Source organism: Bombina bombina, chromosome 2, assembly GCF_027579735.1.
Source record: "Bombina bombina isolate aBomBom1 chromosome 2, aBomBom1.pri, whole genome shotgun sequence".
Taxonomy (NCBI): domain Eukaryota; kingdom Metazoa; phylum Chordata; class Amphibia; order Anura; family Bombinatoridae; genus Bombina; species Bombina bombina.
Genome location: NC_069500.1, coordinates 354,173,758 through 354,194,345, shown reverse-complemented (window position 1 = coordinate 354,194,345; position 20,588 = coordinate 354,173,758). Strand labels below are relative to the sequence as shown.

The following is a 20,588-nucleotide window of genomic DNA, read 5'->3' as shown; positions in this document are numbered from 1 at the left end:
CACATTCACAACAGTGCAATCCCATTTAAGTGTCTCTTAGGAAGATACAAAGTAGCAGGGTCATGATTTACAGTTTAATGAATGTTAAAATCCAGTAAAAAAATATACTTTTTTTTTTTTTTCTTTGTATAGAAATTCTTAGTTGCTATTTTGTTTTTAGTTCATGCTTAAATGTGAATGGTCCTTTTAACAAACGATAGAAATAAATATTTTTTAAAATAATACTAGTGAAAGTTGGAAAGCAGCCATATAGCGATAGAACAACAGTGCACAGTCTGCCCATCCTGACAACTTCAAGGATGCATTTTGATGGATAGCAGTGGTGCGAATAGAAAAGGATTGCAATGGATAACTAAGCAATCTCTTCTGTTCTGTGTTCCCTGTATACATCCTCTCCAGTAGGGATGAATGGAGCTTTAATGAATCAATGCCACGTATTTTAATAAACCTATAGAATGTCTCCTGTGGCCATTTCTGAGTGCATAACATAAGTCCAAAATGCCATTTCAAGGACTTATCGGCTGCCTAGAGGCATCAAATACAATAAGCCAAAAAAAGTTTCGAAAAGCAGTTGAAAATATTTTGATAGCCGAGATCTTTTCAGCTCAATTGGGAGAATAGCACTTTTTTTTGAGATTCTGAAAACCTTTTTGCGAGTGCACAAAAAAACAATATTGTGACCCTGGCCAATTGAAAAGTAGCCTTTTTGGCTGGAAAAGAGGAGAAAACGCTGCTCCCAATAGATTGTGATTGGCGTCTTAATTTTTTAAATAATACATTTTATATGCTTTGTTGTTTACCAAAAATATATAACTCCTTTCGTTTTCAGGAAAGCCATTGTATTAAAAGCTAAGAATCAAACTGCAGAGGCCCATAAAATGTTACAGGTGCTCTTAACCCACTGCCAAAAGAAAAAGAACATTGAGATGATGATACGGTAAGTGCTGTCTGGATGGTGATAGTTCCATTTTATGTAATTTGGTATAATTAAGGTATAATTAAGGTAATTGTAAGTAAGATTGCACGGATACCGATACCAAGTATTTGCATGAGTACTTGTACTCATGCAAATGCACCAATACTTAAACCGATACCTCCACTTCCTACCCATACACTTCTTGTGGCATTTTTCAAACTGCATGTTCCCATTCAATTTTAAGCTGGAGTGAAGATTTAACTAAATATTGTTCGCTTCTGTTCTGCCAATACAAATTGCTGTTATTTGTATTATTGTACATTTGAGAGCAGTGCTCCAAAAGCTGTTACTATACAGCTAGAAGCCTACCGGAGACCGTACAGATAGCTCAGCATGCTAAGGCACTGTGACTGAGCTCTGTAGCAACCCAAGGGTTGCAGGTTCGATCCCCGATGAGGTCCACTCAGCCTTTCATCCTTCCGAGGTCGATAAAATGAGCAGTGCCTTGAGACCCTTACGGGTTATACTGATAGTTCTCATCTGTAGCAACCCAAGGGTTGCAGGTTTGATCCCAGGTGAGGTCCACTCAGCCTTTCATCTTTCCAAAGTTGATAAAATGAGCAGCGCCTTTAGACCCTTACGGGTGATTAGCTGCGCTTTACAAGTACCCAATACATACATACTGTACATACATACATACATACCTGAGATAGATCACTGTACCTCATTCAGACAAACCCCTAAAATACTGGGCAGTTAATAAACTGAGATTTCCAGCTCTGGCTAAAATGGCCCAAAAATATCTTTCTGCCTCATGCAGTAGTGTGAAAAATTAAATATTGTTCAGTTTAGCGTCCAACTTCCTTACTGTTAAAAGAAACAGACTTCTAGCTGAACATGCAGAGATGCTTCTGTTCCTTAATAAAAACTTGCCACTAACTTTAGAAAAATTATTCTAATTGCTAGATTGCCTTTTATACTGATAGTTCTCATCTTGAACAATTGTGCTTAAACGATACTGTACTCGCCAGGGCTGGACTAGGAATAAAAAGCAACCCTGGAAAAATATGAAAACCAGCCCTATTTTCTGTTGAGTCTGTAGAATGCAAATGCCCCATTTTTCTCAAAGGGGATTACTGGGACACTCCTTCCCCCATTTTTTTTTTTTTTAGAATTAAATTATATTACTTTATATTAAATACAAATGTCTGATTGATGTTATATAGGCATCCTACAACCCAATTGCATCCAGCAATCACCCCTTTAAATTGTAGCTTTCCAACCCCAACTGCTGCAGCTGTTATTTATTGTTTTTATTATTAATATATTATATTGTAATATTTTTATTTATAAACATGTTCTGTGGACTTTGTGACAACAAACAAATAAAAAGGTTTAATTATTTAAAAGTGCATTGAGTTACGGTTCATAATTATAAAGAAGTTATCTTAAATCATTAGTCTGTATTGTGCTTGGTAAAAAAAACGGTATCGGTGCAACCCTAATTGTAAGGCTTTTCATTCTTTTCTGAGTAATCCACTAGTTGTGATAAAAGATTTCTGCATACTGGTCTTGCAGTTCATTTTTACTTTTTAATCCTCATGCCAGCATTGTCTGAGTAGTTCCTTCAGTCACTCTGATATAACAAGATCATAAGTTCGTCCATGAATAAACCTTACCCACTTCAGTAATTGTCCTATCCTCATAAGAGTAGATTTATTTGGAGGTTTTTTTTCTGTACATTTTTACTTTTTTTTTTTTTTTTCCTTTTTCCCAAGAGGTTGGCTGAAAGACGAAAAATTTATATGAACCTAGTCATCTGTTTTATTACTGTATGAAAAATTTAAAAGTATTCAGGTGCTTTTAAAGCTAATTGGCACAATTTTATGTATTCAGCTCAGATACATGTAGAACGTTGATAATGGGATAGTTCTATCCCCACCTAATCAGTTTTCAGATTGACACGCACCTTTACATCGTATGCAAACATCTTTTAAAAAATATGCCCCCTCCATGCACCTGACATTTGAAAGCATTAGCAAAGATTTCAGATTGTTCTAAGGTAGCGAGACCTATACTTTCCTATAGAAACAACAATTTCTCTGTATGCAGAGGTCCATGCAGAGACTATCGAGACAGAAATTAACATTTCTCATTGGATGCAGCAATAGATTGATTATCAGGCCCTAAAAGAGAACATCAAAGTCCTTCAGTACTTTTCCAACTGTCGTTCCTTTTTTTTACTTGGATGTTCAGAACCTCAAATACAGGGACAAATGACTATATGTCAAGATGCTTTGCTTAAGTTTGTGGTCCAGGGCCACCATCAGGGGTTGAAAGGGGTGACTCCTGTCAGGGGTCCACTGGGCCAGGGGGCCCCATGAGGCAAGCACAACTATTATTAATTTATTAGTTTGTACAGTGTGTGCCTGAGTCAGAAGGCAGATCACTTTCATTTGCAGAGGAGGTAGGACTTACTTAGTAAATGTTTTTTTATTTCTTTGTACAATTTGGGTTTGTAACTTCAGTGTGGTAGTTGTATGGTGGGGACAGGGGTCCATAATTTTTTTTTACCAATATGCAGCAGTGTATTTATGATTATTTGACAATGCTGTTGAAATTCTATATTTAAAACCATGCAGAAATGTTTCCCCCTCAATACACAAGTGGTAGGTGCTCTTTTGGCAGATGATATATATATATATATATATATCATTCCAGTTTACTGCCCCTTTATGCAAGGACTTTCCAGATGAAAGGAGGCATTTTATCTAAGATTTTTACATCTGCATAAAATTTTATACACTCAGGCTAAGATTGCTCAGTGTTTGAAATGAGACAGGTTAAATTAACACTGTTCAGTTTACACTACAGTTGACTTCATTTTGAAATGCATACAAACAAGCCTAAATCCTGCATTTAACCAGATCTAATGGTATGAGACTGAGTACCACAGCTTATGGTTCCACCAAGACCATATAGAGTACAGCATTTTCAAAATCCATAACCTGACAGATGGGAACATCTGTACACCAGAATTGAAGTGGTGCTCTTGGTTGGGAAAAATGTGTGTGGGGGGTAACCCAAACATATGTCTACCTTTAAAAAGTACTTTTCGTCATCTACCCATTCTGACAGATCATTAATGTACAATTTTGAATTCATAGAAGTATTTTTGTTTGCACATTTACAAATATTCTTTAAAAAGTGATCTCTTCATTTCTGCTATTTTTTATCATGCATGTCACACACTGTTGATTTAGGGTATGGCAATGTGCAGAAATTGTACCTCCTGTGAGTGTCTGTGTTTGTCTTTTATGCTTTTGTTGGTGTCTCTAGGAGTGTGTATGTATTTTTTTGTGTGTGGGTCTCTCTGTGAAGGTGTTTGTGTGTCTGTGCATTTTCTGTGGATGTCTCTGTAAGGGTGTGTGCGTATGTCTGTGTGCATTTTCTTTTGGTGTCTCTGTGAGGGTGTGTGTATGTATGTTTTCTGTGGATGTCTCTGTGAGGGTATGTACATATGTCTGTTTTCTGTGGGTGTCTCTGTGATGGTGTGTGCATATGTCTATTTTCTGTGGATGTCTGTCAGGTTGTGTGCATATGTCTGTGTATTTTCTGTGGATATCTCTGTCAGGGAGTGTGCATATGTCTGTGTTTTATGTGGGTGTCTCTGTGAGGGTGTGTGTATATGTGTATGTCTTTGTGTTTTTTCTGTGGATGTCTGTGTGTGGACATTTTGACCTTACTGATTATTCACATCTTTCTACAGACTTTGAGACTGAGACCTTTCCGGGAAGTCACCAATTAACCTTTAAATTATTGTTTAGTCAGTTCAGGGCCCTTCCTTTCAACCACTGCATGCTGTTGTCATCATATAGTTGTCATCTTCCTTCACAAAAAGATAATCAGAACTCCATATTTTGTTTTGTAAATATTCTTTTTGACAAAACTGTAGTCTTACCTCATTACTTGTCAGGTCAATGTAAACAAGTGCTGAGTGTCTGAGTGGGTGTGTGTTTCTTTGCGTGTCTGCTAGAGTGTCTCTATATGTGAATGCTTATGTGTGAGTGTGTGTTTCAGTGTATGAGTGTGTCTGTGTGTTACTACCTTTACATTTCCAAGTTTGACTACACATAAGAATAAAGTGCATATATGTTTTAGTCACTTGGTCAAAAATTGCACATGCCAAAGGGGGGAATGGCCTTATCAATGGTCAATTTCTAGTGTCGGCCCTGCTTTGGTCTTACTCACAGGGCTGCTGGAAGGTTACTAGAACTGATCTATAGCCTGGCATCTGTTTCCACATAGGTCTGGGCAAGTCAGAACTTAACATTGGTTTGAAGTTCCAACAGGACATGTAACTTGATTATGTCCAGTGTCAACCCAGGGCACTGTCAGGTAGTGTCATCATAAATCCTTGCCTGTCCATTTAGCAACAGACAGTTATGAGCAGGGAATCCTCAGTACTTGAGAAAATGTTGCAACTCAGTGACCATCTTGATAAAGAAAAATTAATGGGTTACAGTTTGTGCTGTAAAACCTTTTGGGCTAGGGGCCATCAATGAAGGTGGTGGACAATCAATGGCTTGCAGTTTACTAGATCCTCTGTATATCACTGATTTTTTTTTTTCTTCTTTTAATGAAGTTACGTGACTTGGCAGAATCCTAAAAAATCCTAAAAAGCAATTGGTGTTTCATCAATCCCACTTAGAATATGGAGATTTATTGAAATATTTTAAGGTACCGTATATGGACACCTAACCATCACACCTATATGAGTTTGTTGGACATCCTATTCCATGGGAATTAATATGGAGTTGCCTCCCCTTTCTTGATATAAAAGCTGCCGCTCTTCTGGGAAGGCTTTCCCCAAGATTTTAGAGTGTATCTGTAGGAATTTGTGCCCATTCACCCAAAAGATTTTTTGTGTGCGGTCAGGCTTTCATTTGGAGTTGCAATACATCCCAAAGGTTTTCAATAGGGTTTAGGTCACAGTTCTATGCAAGCCACTTGAGTTCTCCAAACCAAAACTTGTTATGCAATGTCTTCATGGCCCTAATTGTCTATTTTGTATCCTGTAGCTGATTTTACTTACCATTCGCTTAAAATATAAGACAATATTAAAGTGAAGGTCCATTTTAATGAATTAGTGCCCAGTTTTTAATAAACCTATTAAAAACAAGGGCACTTTAATTCATCAAAATTGACATTTCACTGTTTACTTCAAAAACTTACCTTTTAATCCTTGCTGCAGCTCCAGCGATTCCCCCAGCTGTCGGAAGCCTCTGCAGACGTCAGAAATGACGAATCAGGCTTCCTCCAATCACAGCTTCCCCCCCGGGGGAATCTTGGCCTGTTGCAACGCTGTGATTGGAGGAAGCCGGATTCGTCATTTTGGACCCGAGAAGACTGCTTGCGACGGGCGGAGGGAAGTGCTGGAGCAGCTGCCAGGATTAAAAGGTAAGTTTTTGAAGACAACAGTGAAATATCAGTTTTGATGAATTAAAGTGCCCTTGTTTTTAATAGGATTATTAAAAACCGGGCACTAATTCATCAAAATGGACCTTCACTTTAAGCTGAAATGAGCTAACATTAAATTTATACAGTTGCACAAATTATTATAAAAACCAATGTCTTAAGTTATGCAATTAATTTGTGCTTTAAAGGGACAGTCTAGTCAAAATTAAACTTTAATTCAGATAGAACATGCAATTTTAAACTTTTCCAATTTACTTTTATCATCAAATTTGCTTTGTTTTCTTGGTATTTGTTCAAAGCTAAACCTGAGGCTCATATGCTAATTGTAAGCCCTTGAAGGCCGCCTTTTATCATTTTGACAGTTTTTCACAGCTAGACATTACTAGTTCATGTGTGTCATATAGATAACATTATGCTCATTTCTGCGGAGTTAGCACGGATTGGCTAAAATGCAAGTCTGTCAAAAGAACTGAGATAAGGGGCAGTCTGCAGAGGCTTAGAAACAAGGTAATCACAGAGGTAAAAACTATATTAATATATCAGTGTTGGCTTTGCAAAACTGGGGAATGGGTATTAAAGGGATTTTCTCCAACATTGGTGTGTCCGGTCCACGGCGTCATCCTTACTTGTGGGAAATATCTCTTCCCCAACAGGAAATGGCAAAGAGTCCCAGCAAAGCTGGCCATATAGTCCCTCCTAGGCTCCGCCCACCCCAGTCATTCTCTTTGCCGTTGCACAGGCAACATCTCCACGGAGATGGTTAAGAGTATGTGGTGTTTAGTTGTAGTTTTTTTATTCTACTATCAAGAGTTTGTTATTTTAAAATAGTGCTGGTATGTACTATTTACTCTGAAACAGAAAAAGATGAAGAATTCTGTTTGTGAGAGGAAGATAATTTTAGCAGACAGTAACTAAAATCCTTTGCTGTTTCCTCATAGGGCTGTTGAGATGAAGTAACTTCAGTTGGGGGAAACAGTTAGCAGACTTTTCTGCTTAAGGTATGACTAGCCATATTTCTAACAAGACTGTGTAATGCTGGAAGGCTGTCTTTTCCCCTCATGGGGACCGGTAAGCCATTTTCAGAATAAAGGGCTTAATATGGGCTATAAAACTGGTAGACACTTTTATGGGCAAAATCGATTGCTTTATTTTATACATGTTTATGCTGGTATTTCACACTTATAAACTTGGGGAACTTTTTTTAACGTCGGGCACTATGTTAGACATCTTTTCCAGTCAGGAAGGGCCTTCCCAGTTGTAGGCTGAGCCTCATTTTCGCGCCATTACTGCGCAGTTGTTTTTGAGAGCAAGACATGCAGATGCATGTGTGAGGACCTGAAAATAGTTGGAAAAGTTCCTAGAAGGCGTCATTTGGTATCGTATTCCCCTCTGGACTTGGTAAAGTCGCAGCAAAGGCTGTAGCTGGGACTGTAGAGGGGTTAAAACTGTAACCGGCTCCGGTTTCGTTATTTTAAGGGTTAAAGCTCTGAAAATTGGTGTGCAATACTTTTAATGCTTTAAGACACTGTGGTGAAATTTCTGTAAATTTTGAACAATTCCTTCATATTTTTTCACATATTCAGTAATAAAGTGTGCTCTGTTTAAAATTTAAAGAGACAGTAACGGTTTTGTTTTAAAACGTTTTTTGTGTTTTACTGACAAGTTTAAGCCTGTTTAACATGTCTGTGCCTTCAGATAAGCTATGTTCTATATGTATGAAAGTCAATGTGTCTCCCCCTTCTAAATTATGTGATAATTGTGCCAAAGCGTCCAAACAAAGTAAGGACACTACTGTCACAGATAATGAAGTTGCCCAAGATGATTCATCAGATGAAGGGAGTAGACATGGTTCTACATCATCTCCTTCTGTGTCTACACCAGTTTTGCCCACGCAGGAGGCCCCTAGTACTTCTAGCGTGCCAATGCTTATTACTATGCAACAATTGACGGCAGTAATGGATAACTCCATAGCAAATATTTTATCCAAAATGCCTGCATATCAGAGAAAGCGCGATTGCTCTGTTTTAAACACTGAAGAGCAGGAGGGCGCTGATGATAATTGTTCTGTCATACCCTCACACCAATCTGAAGGGGCCATGAGGGAGGTTTTGTCAGATGGGGAAATTTCAGATTCAGGAAAAATTTCCCAACAGGCTGAACCTGATGTTGGGACATTTAAATTTAAATTAGAACATCTCCGCGCACTGCTTAAGGAGGTGTTATCTACTCTGGATGATTGTGATAATCTGGTCATTCCAGAAAAATTATGCAAGATGGACAAGTTCCTAGAGGTTCCGGTGCACCCCGACGCTTTTCCTATACCCAAGCGGGTGGCAGACATAGTGAATAAGGAATGGGAGAAGCCCGGTATACCTTTTTGTTCCCCCTCCTATATTTAAGAAATTATTTCCTATGGTCGACCCCAGAAAGGACTTATGGCAGACAGTCCCTAAGGTCGAGGGGGCAGTTTCTACTCTAAACAAGCGCACTACTATTCCTATCGAGGATAATTGTGCTTTCAAAGATCCTATGGATAAAAAATTGGAGGGTTTGCTTAAAAAGATTTTTGTACAGCAAGGTTACCTTCTTCAACCTATTTCGTGCATTGTTCCTGTCACTACAGCAGCGTGGTTCTGGTTTGAGGAACTAGAAAAGTCGCTCAGTAGAGAGACTCCATATGAGGAGGTTATGGACAGAGTTCACGCACTTAAGTTGGCTAACTCTTTTATTTTAGATGCCGCTTTGCAAATAGCTAGATTAGTGGCGAAAAATTCAGGGTTTGCAATTGTGGCGCGCAGAGCGCTTTGGCTAAAGTCTTGGTCAGCGGATGTATCATCCAAGACAAAATTGCTTAATATCCCCTTCAAGGGTAAAACTCTCTTTGGGCCAGAATTGAAAGAGATTATCTCAGACATCACTGGAGGAAAGGGCCACGCCCTCCCACAAGATAGGCCTTTCAAAGCCAAGAATAAGTCTAATTTTCGTTCCTTTCGTAATTTCAGGAACGGACCGGGCTCTAATTCTGCATCCTCTAAGCAAGAGGGTAATACCTCACAGACCAAACCAGCCTGGAAACCGATGCAAGGCTGGAACAAGGGTAAGCAGGCCAAGAAGCCTGCCGCTGCTAACAAAACAGCATGAAGGAGTAGCCCCCGATCCGGGACCGGATCTAGTGGGGGGCAGACTCTCTCTCTTTGCTCAGGCTTGGGCAAGAGATGTTCAGGATCCCTGGATGCTAGAAATAGTTTCTCAGGGTTATCTTCTGGAATTCAAGGAACTACCCCCAAGGGGAAGGTTCCACATGTCTCATTTATCCTCAAACCAAATAAAGAGACAGACATTCTTACATTGTGTAGAAGACCTGTTAAAGATGGGAGTGATACACCCAGTTCCAACGGCGGAACAAGGAATGGGATTTTACTCAAATCTGTTTGTAGTTCCCAAAAAAGAGGGAACTTTCAGACCAATCCTGGATTTAAAGATCCTAAACAAATTTCTCAGAGTACCATCGTTCAAGATGGAAACCATTCGAACGATTCTACCCACAATCCAGGAAGGTCAATTTATGACTACCGTGGATCTAAAGGATGCGTATCTACATATCCCTATCCACAAAGAACATCATCAGTTCCTAAGATTCGCCTTTCTGGACAAACATTACCAGTTTGTGGCCCTCCCATTCGGGTTAGCCACTGCTCCAAGGATTTTCACAAAGGTCCTCGGATCCCTTCTAGCGGTTCTAAGACCAAGGGGCATTGCAGTAGTACCGTACTTGGACGACATTCTAATACAAGCGTCGTCTCTTTCAAAGGCAAAGGCTCACTCAGACGTCGTTCTGGCCTTTCTCAGATCTCACGGATGGAAGGTGAACATAGAAAAAAGTTCCCTGTCTCCGTCGACAAGAGTTCCCTTCTTGGGAACAATAATAGATTCCTCAGAAATGAGGATTTTCTTGACAGAAGTCAGAAAGTAGTAGGATTGATGGTTGCAGCAATGGACATAGTTCCTTTTGCGCAAATTCATCTAAGACCAGTACAACTGTGCATGCTGAAACAGTGGAATGGGGATTATACAGACTTGTCTCCAGTGATTCAAGTAGATCAGAAGACCAGACACTCACTCCGTTGGTGGCTAACCCAGGATCACCTGTCCCAGGGAATGAGCTTCCGCAGTCCAGAGTGGGTCATCGTCACGACCGACGCCAGCCTAGTGGGCTGGGGCGCGGTCTGGGAATCCCTGAAAGCTCAGGGACTATGGTCTCGGGAAGAGTCTCTTCTCCCGATAAACATTCTGGAACTAAGAGCGATATTCAATGCTCTCAGGGCTTGGCCTCAGCTTGCAAAGGCCAGATTCATAAGATTCCAATCAGACAACATGACGACTGTTGCGTATATCAATCATCAGGGGGGAACAAGGAGTTCCCTGGCGATGAAAGAAGTGACCAAAATAATACAATGGGCGGAGAATCACTCCTGCCACCTATCTGCGATCCACATTCCAGGTGTTGAAAACTGGGAAGCGGATTATTTGAGTCGTCAGACATTCCATCCGGGGGAGTGGGAACTCCACCCGGAGATCTTTGCCCAGTTGACGCAACTATGGGGCATTCCAGATATGGATCTGATGGCGTCCCGTCAGAACTTCAAGGTTCCTTGCTACGGGTCCAGATCCAGGGACACCAAGGCGACTCTAGTGGATGCACTAGTAGCGCCTTGGACCTTCAACCTAGCTTATGTGTTTCCACCGTTTCCTCTCATTCCCAGGCTGGTAGCCAGGATCAAACAGGAGAGGGCCTCTGTGATCTTGATAGCTCCTGCGTGGCCACGCAGGACTTGGTATGCAGACCTGGTGAATATGTCATCGGTTCCACCATGGAAGCTACCTTTGAGACAGGACCTTCTTGTTCAGGGTCCATTCGAACATCCAAATCTGGTCTCCCTCCAGCTGACGGCTTGGAGATTGAACGCTTGATTCTATCAAAGCGTGGGTTTTCAGATTCTGTGATAGATACTCTGGTTCAAGCCAGAAAACCGGTAACTAGAAAGATTTACCATAAAATATGGAAAAGATATATCTGCTGGTGTGAATCCAAGGGATTCCCATGGAATAGGATAAAAATTCCTAGGATTCTTTCCTTTCTACAAGAAGGTTTGGATAAAGGATTATCTGCGAGTTCTCTAAAGGGACAGATTTCTGCTTTATCTGTCTTACTACACAAACGACTGGCAGTTGTGCCAGATGTTCAAGCATTTGTTCAGGCTTTGGTCAGGATCAAGCCTGTTTACAGACCTTTGACTCCTCCCTGGAGTTTAAATCTAGTTCTTTCAGTTCTTCAAGGGGTTCTGTTTGAACCTTTACATTCCATAGATATTAAGTTGTTATCTTGGAAAGTTTTGTTTTTGGTTGCTATTTCTTCTGCTAGAAGAGTTTCTGAGTTATCTGCTCTACAGTGTAATCCGCCCTATCTGGTGTTCCATTCAGATAAGGTTGTTTTGCGTACTAAGCCTGGTTTTCTACCAAAGGTTGTTTCCAACAAAAATGTTAATTAGGAGATAGTTGTACCTTCTTTGTGTCCGAATCCAGTTTCAAAGAAGGAACGTTTGCTACACAATTTAGATGTAGTCCGTTCTCTAAAATTCTACTTAGAAGCTACTAAAGAGTTCAGACAAACTTCTTCTCTGTTTGTCGTCTATTCTGGTAAAAGGAGAGGTCAAAAAGCAACTTCTACCTCTCTTTCCTTTTGGCTTAAAAGCATCATCCGATTGGCTTATGAGACTGCCGGACGGCAGCCTCCTGAAGAATCACAGCTCACTCCACTAGGGCTGTAGCTTCCACATGGGCCTTCAAGAACGAGGCTTCTGTTGATCAGATATGTAAGGCAGCGACTTGGTCTTCACTGCACACTTTTGCCAAATTTTACAAATTTGATACTTTTGCTTCTTCGGAGGCTATTTTTGGGAGAAAAGTTTTGCAAGCCGTGGTGCCTTCCGTTTAGGTAACCTGGAGAAAACAGAATTTATGCTTACCTGATAAATTACTTTCTCCAACGGTGTGTCCGGTCCACAGCCCGCCCTGGTTTTTTAATCAGGTCTGATGAATTATTTTCTCTAACTACAGTCACCACGGCACCCTATGGTTTCTCCTATTTTTTCCTCCTGTCCGTCGGTCGAATGACTGGGGTGGGCGGAGCCTAGGAGGGAATATATGGCCAGCTTTGCTGGGACTCTTTGCCATTTCCTGTTGGGGAAGAGATATTTCCCACAAGTAAGGATGACGCCGTGGACCGGACACACCGTTGGAGAAAGTAATTTATCAGGTAAGCATAAATTCTGTTATCTTTCGCTTTAAACTATAATAATTCTGGAGTAGATAATCCCTTTTCTCCAACATTGGTGTGTCCGGTCCACTGCGTCATTCTTACTTGTGGGTAATATCTCTTCCCCAACAGGAAATGGCAAAGAGTCCCAGCAAAGCTGGCTATATAGTCCCTCCTAGGCTCCGCCCACCCCAGTCATTCTCTTTGCCGTTGCACAGGCAACATCTCCACGGAGATGGTTAAGAGTATGTGGTGTTTAGTTGTAGTTTTTTTTTATTCTACTATCAAGAGTTTGTTATTTTAAAATAGTACTGGTATGTACTATTTACTCTGAAACAGAAAAAGATGAAGAATTCTGTTTGTGAGAGGAAGATGATTTTAGCAGACAGTAACTAAAATCCTTTGCTGTTTCCACATAGGACTGTTGAGATGAAGTAACTTCAGTTGGGGGAAACAGTTAGCAGACTTTTCTGCTTAAGGTATGACTAGCCATATTTCTAACAAGACTGTGTAATGCTGGAAGGCTGTCTTTTCCCCTCATGGGGACCGGTAAGCCATTTTCTTAGTCTCAAGCAGAATAAAGGGCTTAATATGGGCTATAAAACTGGTAGACACTTTTATGGGCAAAATCGATTGCTTTATTTGGGCATTTTATACATGTTTATGCTGGTATTTCACACTTATAAACTTGGGGAACGTTTTTTAACGTCAGGCACTATGTTAGACACCTTTTCCAGTCAGGAAGGGCCTTCCCAGTTGTAGGCTGAGCCTCATTTTCGCGCCATTACTGCGCAGTTGTTTTTGAGAGCAAGACATGCAGATGCATGTGTGAGGACCTGAAGATAGTTGGAAAAGTTCCTAGAAGGCGTCATTTGGTATCATATTCCCCTCTGGGCTTGGTAAAGTCGCAGCAAAGGCTGTAGCTGGGACTGTAGAGGGGTTAAAACTGTAACCGGCTCCGGTTTCGTTATTTTAAGGGTTAAAGCTCTGAAATTGGTGTGCAATACTTTTAATGCTTTAAGACACTGTGGTGAAATTTTGGTAAATTTTGAACAATTCCTTCATATTTTTTCACATATTCAGTAATAAAGTGTGCTCTGTTTAAAATTTAAAGAGACAGTAACGGTTTTGTTTTAAAACGGTTTTTGTGTTTTACTGACAAGTTTAAGCCTGTTTAACATGTCTGTGCCTTCAGATAAGCTATGTTCTATATGTATGAAAGTCAATGTGTCTCCCCCTTCTAAATTATGTGATAATTGTGCCAAAGCGTCCAAACAAAGTAAGGACAGTACTGTCACAGATAATGAAGTTGCCCAAGATGATTCATCAGATGAAGGGAGTAGACATGGTTCTACATCATCTCCTTCTGTGTCTACACCAGTTTTGCCCGCGCAGGAGGCCCCTAGTACTTCTAGCGCGCCAATGCTTATTACCATGCAACAATTGACAGCTGTAATGGATAACTCCATAGCAAATATTTTATCCAAAATGCCTGCATATTAGAGAAAGCACGATTGCTCTGTTTTAAACACTGAAGAGCAGGAGGGCGCTGATGATAATTGTTCTGTCATACCCTCACACCAATCTGAAGGGGCCATGAGGGAGGTTTTGTCAGATGGGGAAATTTCAGATTCAGGAAAAATTTCCCAACAGGCTGAACCTGATGTTGTGGCATTTAAATTTAAATTAGAACATCTCGGCGCACTGCTTAAGGAGGTGTTATCTACTCTGGATGATTGTGACAACCTGGTCATTCCAGAAAAATTATGCAAGATGGACAAGTTCCTAGAGGTTCCGGTACACCCCGACGCTTTTCCTATACCCAAGCGGGTGGCGGACATAGTGAATAAGGAATGGGAGAAGCCCGGCATACCTTTTGTTCCCCTTCCTATATTTAAGAAATTATTTCCTATGGTCGACCCCAGAAAGGACTTATGGCAGACAGTCCCTAAGGTCGAGGCGGCAGTTTCTACTCTAAACATGCGCACTACTATTCCTATCGAGGATAATTGTGCTTTCAAAGATCCTATGGATAAAAAATTGGAGGGTTTGCTTAAAAAGATTTTTGTACAGCAAGGTTACCTTCTTCAACCCATTTCGTGCATTGTTCCTGTCACTACAGCAGCGTGGTTCTGGTTCGAGGAACTAGAAAAGTCGCTCAGTAGAGAGACTGCATATGAGGAGGTTATGGACAGAGTTCACGCACTTAAGTTGGCTAACTCTTTTATTTTAGATGCCGCTTTGCAAATAGCTAGATTAGCGGCAAAAAATTCAGGGTTTGCAATTGTGGCACGCAGAGCGCTTTGGCTAAAGTCTTGGTCAGCGGATGTATCATCCAAGACAAAATTGCTTAATATCCCCTTCAAGGGTAAAACTCTCTTTGGGCCAGAATTGAAAGAGATTATCTCAGACATCACTGGGGGAAAGGGCCACGCCCTCCCACAAGATAGGCCTTTCAAAGCCAAGAATAAGTCTAATTTTCGTTCCTTTCGTAATTTAAGGAACGGACCGGGCTCTAATTCTGCATCCTCTAAGCAAGAGGGTAATACCTCACAGACCAAACCAGCCTGGAAACCGATGCAAGGCTGGAACAAGGGTAAGCAGGCCAAGAAGCCTGCCGCTGCTAACAAAACAGCATGAAGGAGTAGCCCCCGATCCGGGACCGGATCTAGTGGGGGGCAGACTCTCTTTTTTTGCTCAGGCTTGGGCAAGAGATGTTCATGATCCCTGGACGCTAGAAATAGTTTCTCAGGGTTATCTCCTGGAATTCAAGGAACTACCCCCAAGGGGAAGGTTCCACATGTCTCACTTATCCTCAAACCAAATAAAGAGACAGGCATTCTTACATTGTGTAGAAGACCTGTTAAAGATGGGAGTGATACACCCAGTTCCAACGGCGGAACAAGGAATGGGATTTTACTCAAATCTGTTTGTAGTTCCCAAAAAAGAGGGAACTTTCAGACCAATTCTGGATTTAAAGATCCTAAACAAATTTCTCAGAGTACCATCGTTCAAGATGGAAACCATTCAAACGATTCTACCCACAATTCAGGAAGGTCAATTTATGACTACCGTGGATCTAAAGAATGCGTATCTACATATCCCTATCCACAAAGAACATCATCAGTTCCTAAGGTTCGCCTTTCTGGACAAACATTACCAGTTTGTGGCCCTCCCATTCGGGTTAGCCACTGCTCCAAGGATTTTCACAAAGGTACTCGGATCCCTTCTAGCGGTTCTAAGACCAAGGGGCATTGCAGTAGTACCATACTTGGACGACATTCTAATACAAGCGTCGTCCCTTTCAAAATCAAAGGCTCATACAGACATCGTTCTGGCCTTTCTCAGATCTCACGAATGGAAGGTGAACATAGAAAAAAGTTCCCTGTCTGTCGACAAGAGTTCCCTTCTTGGGAACAATAATAGATTCCTTAGAAATGAGGATTTTCTTGACAGAAGTCAGAAAGTCAAAACTTCTAAACGCTTGTCAAGTTCTTCATTCTATTCCTCATCCTTCCGTTTTTCAGTGCATGGAAGTAGTAGGATTGATGGTTGCAGCAATGGACATAGTTCCTTTTGCACGAATTCATCTAAGACCATTACAACTGTGCATGCTGAAACAGTGGAATGGGGACTATACAGACTTGTCTCCAGTGATTCAAGTAGATCAGAAGACCAGAGACTCACTCCGTTGGTGGCTAACCCAGGATCACCTGTCCCAGGGAATGAGCTTCCGCAGTCCAGAGTGGGTCATCGTCACGACCGACGCCAGCCTAGTGGGCTGGGGCGCGGTCTGGGAATCCCTGAAAGCTCAGGGACTATGGTCTCAGGAAGAGTCTCTTCTCCCGATAAACATTCTGGAACTAAGAGCGATATTCAATGCTCTGAGGGCTTGGCCTCAGCTAGCAAAGGCCAGATTCATAAGATTCCAATCAGACAACATGACGACTGTTGCGTATATCAATCATCAGGGGGGAACAAGGAGTTCCCTGGCGATGAAAGAAGTGACCAAAATAATACAATGGGCGGAGAATCACTCCTGCCACCTATCTGCGATCCACATTCCAGGTGTGGAAAACTGGGAAGCGGATTATTTCTATCAGACATTCCATCCGGGGGAGTGGGAACTCCACCCGGAGATCTTTGCCCAGTTGACGCAACTATGGGGCATTCCAGATATGGATCTGATGGCGTCTCGTCAGAACTTCAAGGTTCCTTGCTACGGGTCCAGATCCAGGGATCCCAAGGCGACTCTAGTGGATGCACTAGTAGCGCCTTGGACCTTCAACCTAGCTTATGTGTTTCCACCGTTTCCTCTCATTCCCAGGCTGGTAGCCAGGATCAAACAGGAGAGGGCCTCAGTGATCTTGATAGCTCCTGCGTGGCCACGCAGGACTTGGTATGCAGACCTGGTGAATATGTCATCGGTTCCACCATGGAAGCTACCTTTGAGACAGGACCTTCTTGTTCAGGGTCCATTCGAACATCCAAATCTGGTCTCCCTCCAGCTGACGGCTTGGAGATTGAACGCTTGATTCTATCAAAGCGTGGGTTTTCAGATTCCGTGATAGATACTCTGGTTCAAGCCAGAAAACCGGTAACTAGAAAGATTTACCATAAAATATGGAAAAGATATATCTGCTGGTGTGAATCCAAGGGATTCCCATGGAATAGGATAAAAATTCCTAGGATTCTTTCCTTTCTACAAGAAGGTTTGGATAAAGGATTATCTGCGAGTTCTCTAAAGGGACAGATTTCTGCTTTATCTGTCTTACTACACAAACGACTGGCAGTTGTGCCAGATGTTCAAGCATTTGTTCAGGCTTTGGTTAGGATCAAGCCTGTTTACAGACCTTTGACTCCTCCCTGGAGTTTAAATCTAGTTTTTTCAGTTCTTCAAGGGGTTCCGTTTGAACCTTTACATTCCATAGATATTAAGTTGTTATCTTGGAAAGTTTTGTTTTTGGTTGCTATTTCTTCTGCTAGAAGAGTTTCTGAGCTATCTGCTCTACAGTGTACTCCGCCCTATCTGGTGTTACATTCAGATAAGTTTGTTTTGCGTACTAAGCCTGGTTTTCTACCAAAGGTTGTTTCCAACAAAAATATTAATCAGGAGATAGTTGTACCTTCTTTGTGTCCGAATCCAGTTTCAAAGAAGGAACGTTTGCTACACAATTTAGATGTAGTCCGTGCTCTAAAATTCTACTTAGAAGCTACTAAAGAGTTCAGACAAACTTCTTCTCTGTTTTTCGTCTATTCTGGTAAAAGGAGAGGTCAAAAAGCAACTTCTACCTCTCTTTCCTTTTGGCTTAAAAGCATCATCCGATTGGCTTATGAGACTGCCGGACGGCAGCCTCCTGAAAGAATCACAGCTCACTCCACTAGGGCTGTAGCTTCCACATGGGCCTTCAAGAACGAGGCTTCTGTTGATCAGATATGTAAGGCAGCGACTTGGTCTTCACTGCACACTTTTGCCAAATTTTACAAATTTTATACTTTTGCTTCTTCGGAGGCTATTTTTGGGAGAAAGGTTTTGCAAGCCGTGATGCCTTCCGTTTAGGTAACCTGATTTGCTCCCTCCCTTCATCCGTGTCCTAAAGCTTTGGTATTGGTTCCCACAAGTAAGGATGACGCCGTGGACCGGACACACCAATGTTGGAGAAAACAGAATTTATGCTTACCTGATAAATTACTTTCTCCAACGGTGTGTCCGGTCCACGGCCCGCCCTGGTTTTTTTAATCAGGTCTGATGAATTATTTTCTCTAACTACAGTCACCACGACACCCTATGGTTTCTCCTATTTTTTTCCTCCTGTCCGTCGGTCGAATGACTGGGGTGGGCGGAGCCTAGGAGGGACTATATGGCCAGCTTTGCTGGGACTCTTTGCCATTTCCTGTTGGGGAAGAGATATTCCCCACAAGTAAGGATGACGCCGTGGACCGGACACACCGTTGGAGAAAGTAATTTATCAGGTAAGCATAAATTCTGTTTTTAAATAGGTAAAGTAACATTTATAATACAATACTGAAAAGTATTTCATGCCACCCTGCTGGCAAAATGTATGTGGTGAGCACAGCTCCTTGTTTGTTATATTCTTAAGTATGATTCTTGTGTAATGTTTCCATGGTGACCATGAAAAATGGAGAACAGAATGAAATGTTCCCTAATTATTTTTTTTATTTAGAAGTTATTGCAGTGCACAGGTCCCAATTCTTCATCATACATTGGGGCCGAGTTGTTAAAACTGTCTCGTTTGCTTGAATGGAAGTAGCTATCCAGATGTAATTCCGTATTCTTTAATAAAAAATATCTGAAGTTTCTGTTGGTTATTTGTAATGCACCAGCAGATTCTGCAGCGCTATATAATGGTAAGACAAAGACAGATAATAGAGACGATAGGGAAAGGTAGACTGACCTAGGTGGATTAGTATTTCCTTCACCCAAGAGAGTTCAGTATCTACGAATGGCCATAAATGTACTAATATTCAATGTCCAAAACCATTTTTACAGTATTATTTAAAGTTGGGAATGTATTTGTTAAAATTCTTTTAACACAATTTATCTATTTCTCTTAATATAGAGAAGAGAGCCTAAAATTCTTAGTGTTAAGTAGCAGAATGTAAACCCCACAGTGTCATAACATATTGTGCATCCTGCAGTGTCTCTACGAAACCTTGTACATATTATTTCTCTCTCTTGTCTAGAAGACAATATTTCAACATACATTTATAGATTTTTATTTAAACAGATTTTAAAAAAATGCCCATTCACTGATTTTCTAAACTGTAGACCAGCACACTAAATTAAAGTGAATGTAAATTTTAATGAATGAGTGCCGATTTTTAAAAATACTATAAAAACAGGGACACTCATTCATTAATATTTACATTGAAGCGTTTTTTTTTTTTTTTTTTAAATACCTTTTTTCTTTAGGAAACCCAGACCGGCGATCCTCCGCCCGCAGCTCCTCTGTACTTAGCATATCAATGGCGAAACTGGCTTCCTCCAATCGTTGCGTGGCCTCACAAGCTGTATGCCTCGGGGTGCACACCATGATTGGAGGAGGCCGGTTTCGTCATTGCTGATGTAAGTACAGAGGAGCTGCGGGCGGAGGATCTTTCTTAAGGAAAAAGGTAAGTATTTATTTAAAAAAAAAATGCCTCAATGTAAATATTAATGAATATTTTTAAAAACCGGGCACTTATTTATTCAACTTTACATTCACTTTAAGAGTTATTTCGATCACCAAAAATTGCAGCCATAATGTTCCATAATGCAAATGAAAAAGCATAAGCCATACATATTTAAATGTTTTATTTAATCTTCTTTATACAAAAAAATATTTATTATTGAATCTATAAGAAATTGCACAACTCCAAAAGTACCCAAACATTAGAATTTTGGTATAAATTGTTATTGCAGCTGTAGCATTGTGTTCATCTCATTTAAATATATCATAAAAAATCTGAGGATTTTGTGTTTTTGTTGTTTAATTTGTTTCCAGTATCCTCCTGTCCTTAGCAGAGCTGTACTGGAGGTCATCCTGTCATCCAGTGGCAATACCTGTATTACTACAAGCTCTAGCTCTTTCCCGAGAATACCGTCTGCAGTATCTCTCCTCCGAGATACTACTAAACTTGGCTTTCTCACAGGTATGCATAAAAGATACCGTTACAAACCTAACCTAAATAACCCTGGTTTCTGATGAAGTGCATGTACAGAACGCTTGCAATACACACCTGTGTTGTGAATAGGTACTATCTACCATACGATATTGAGAGATCTTAATTTTTAATGTGCTGTGTCTTGTTTATATGTTTTCTGTTTTAATGCAAGCATTGACATTATTAGTTGTCACATCAGTGGCTTTATTAGCT

At 40.8% G+C, this 20,588-nt stretch overlaps 1 protein-coding gene across 1 annotated transcript in view; it reads left to right on the top strand.

Annotated features, from left to right (window-relative positions):
- ANAPC5 (anaphase promoting complex subunit 5) overlaps window positions 1-20,588 on the top strand; it is a 99,998-nt gene that overhangs the window by 60,881 nt on the left and 18,529 nt on the right. Inside the window, exons 14-15 of the mRNA XM_053701738.1 lie at window positions 830-937; window positions 20,216-20,363. Of these exons, the coding sequence (XP_053557713.1) occupies window positions 830-937; window positions 20,216-20,363 (256 nt within the window). The remainder of the gene's footprint in view (window positions 1-829; window positions 938-20,215; window positions 20,364-20,588) is intronic.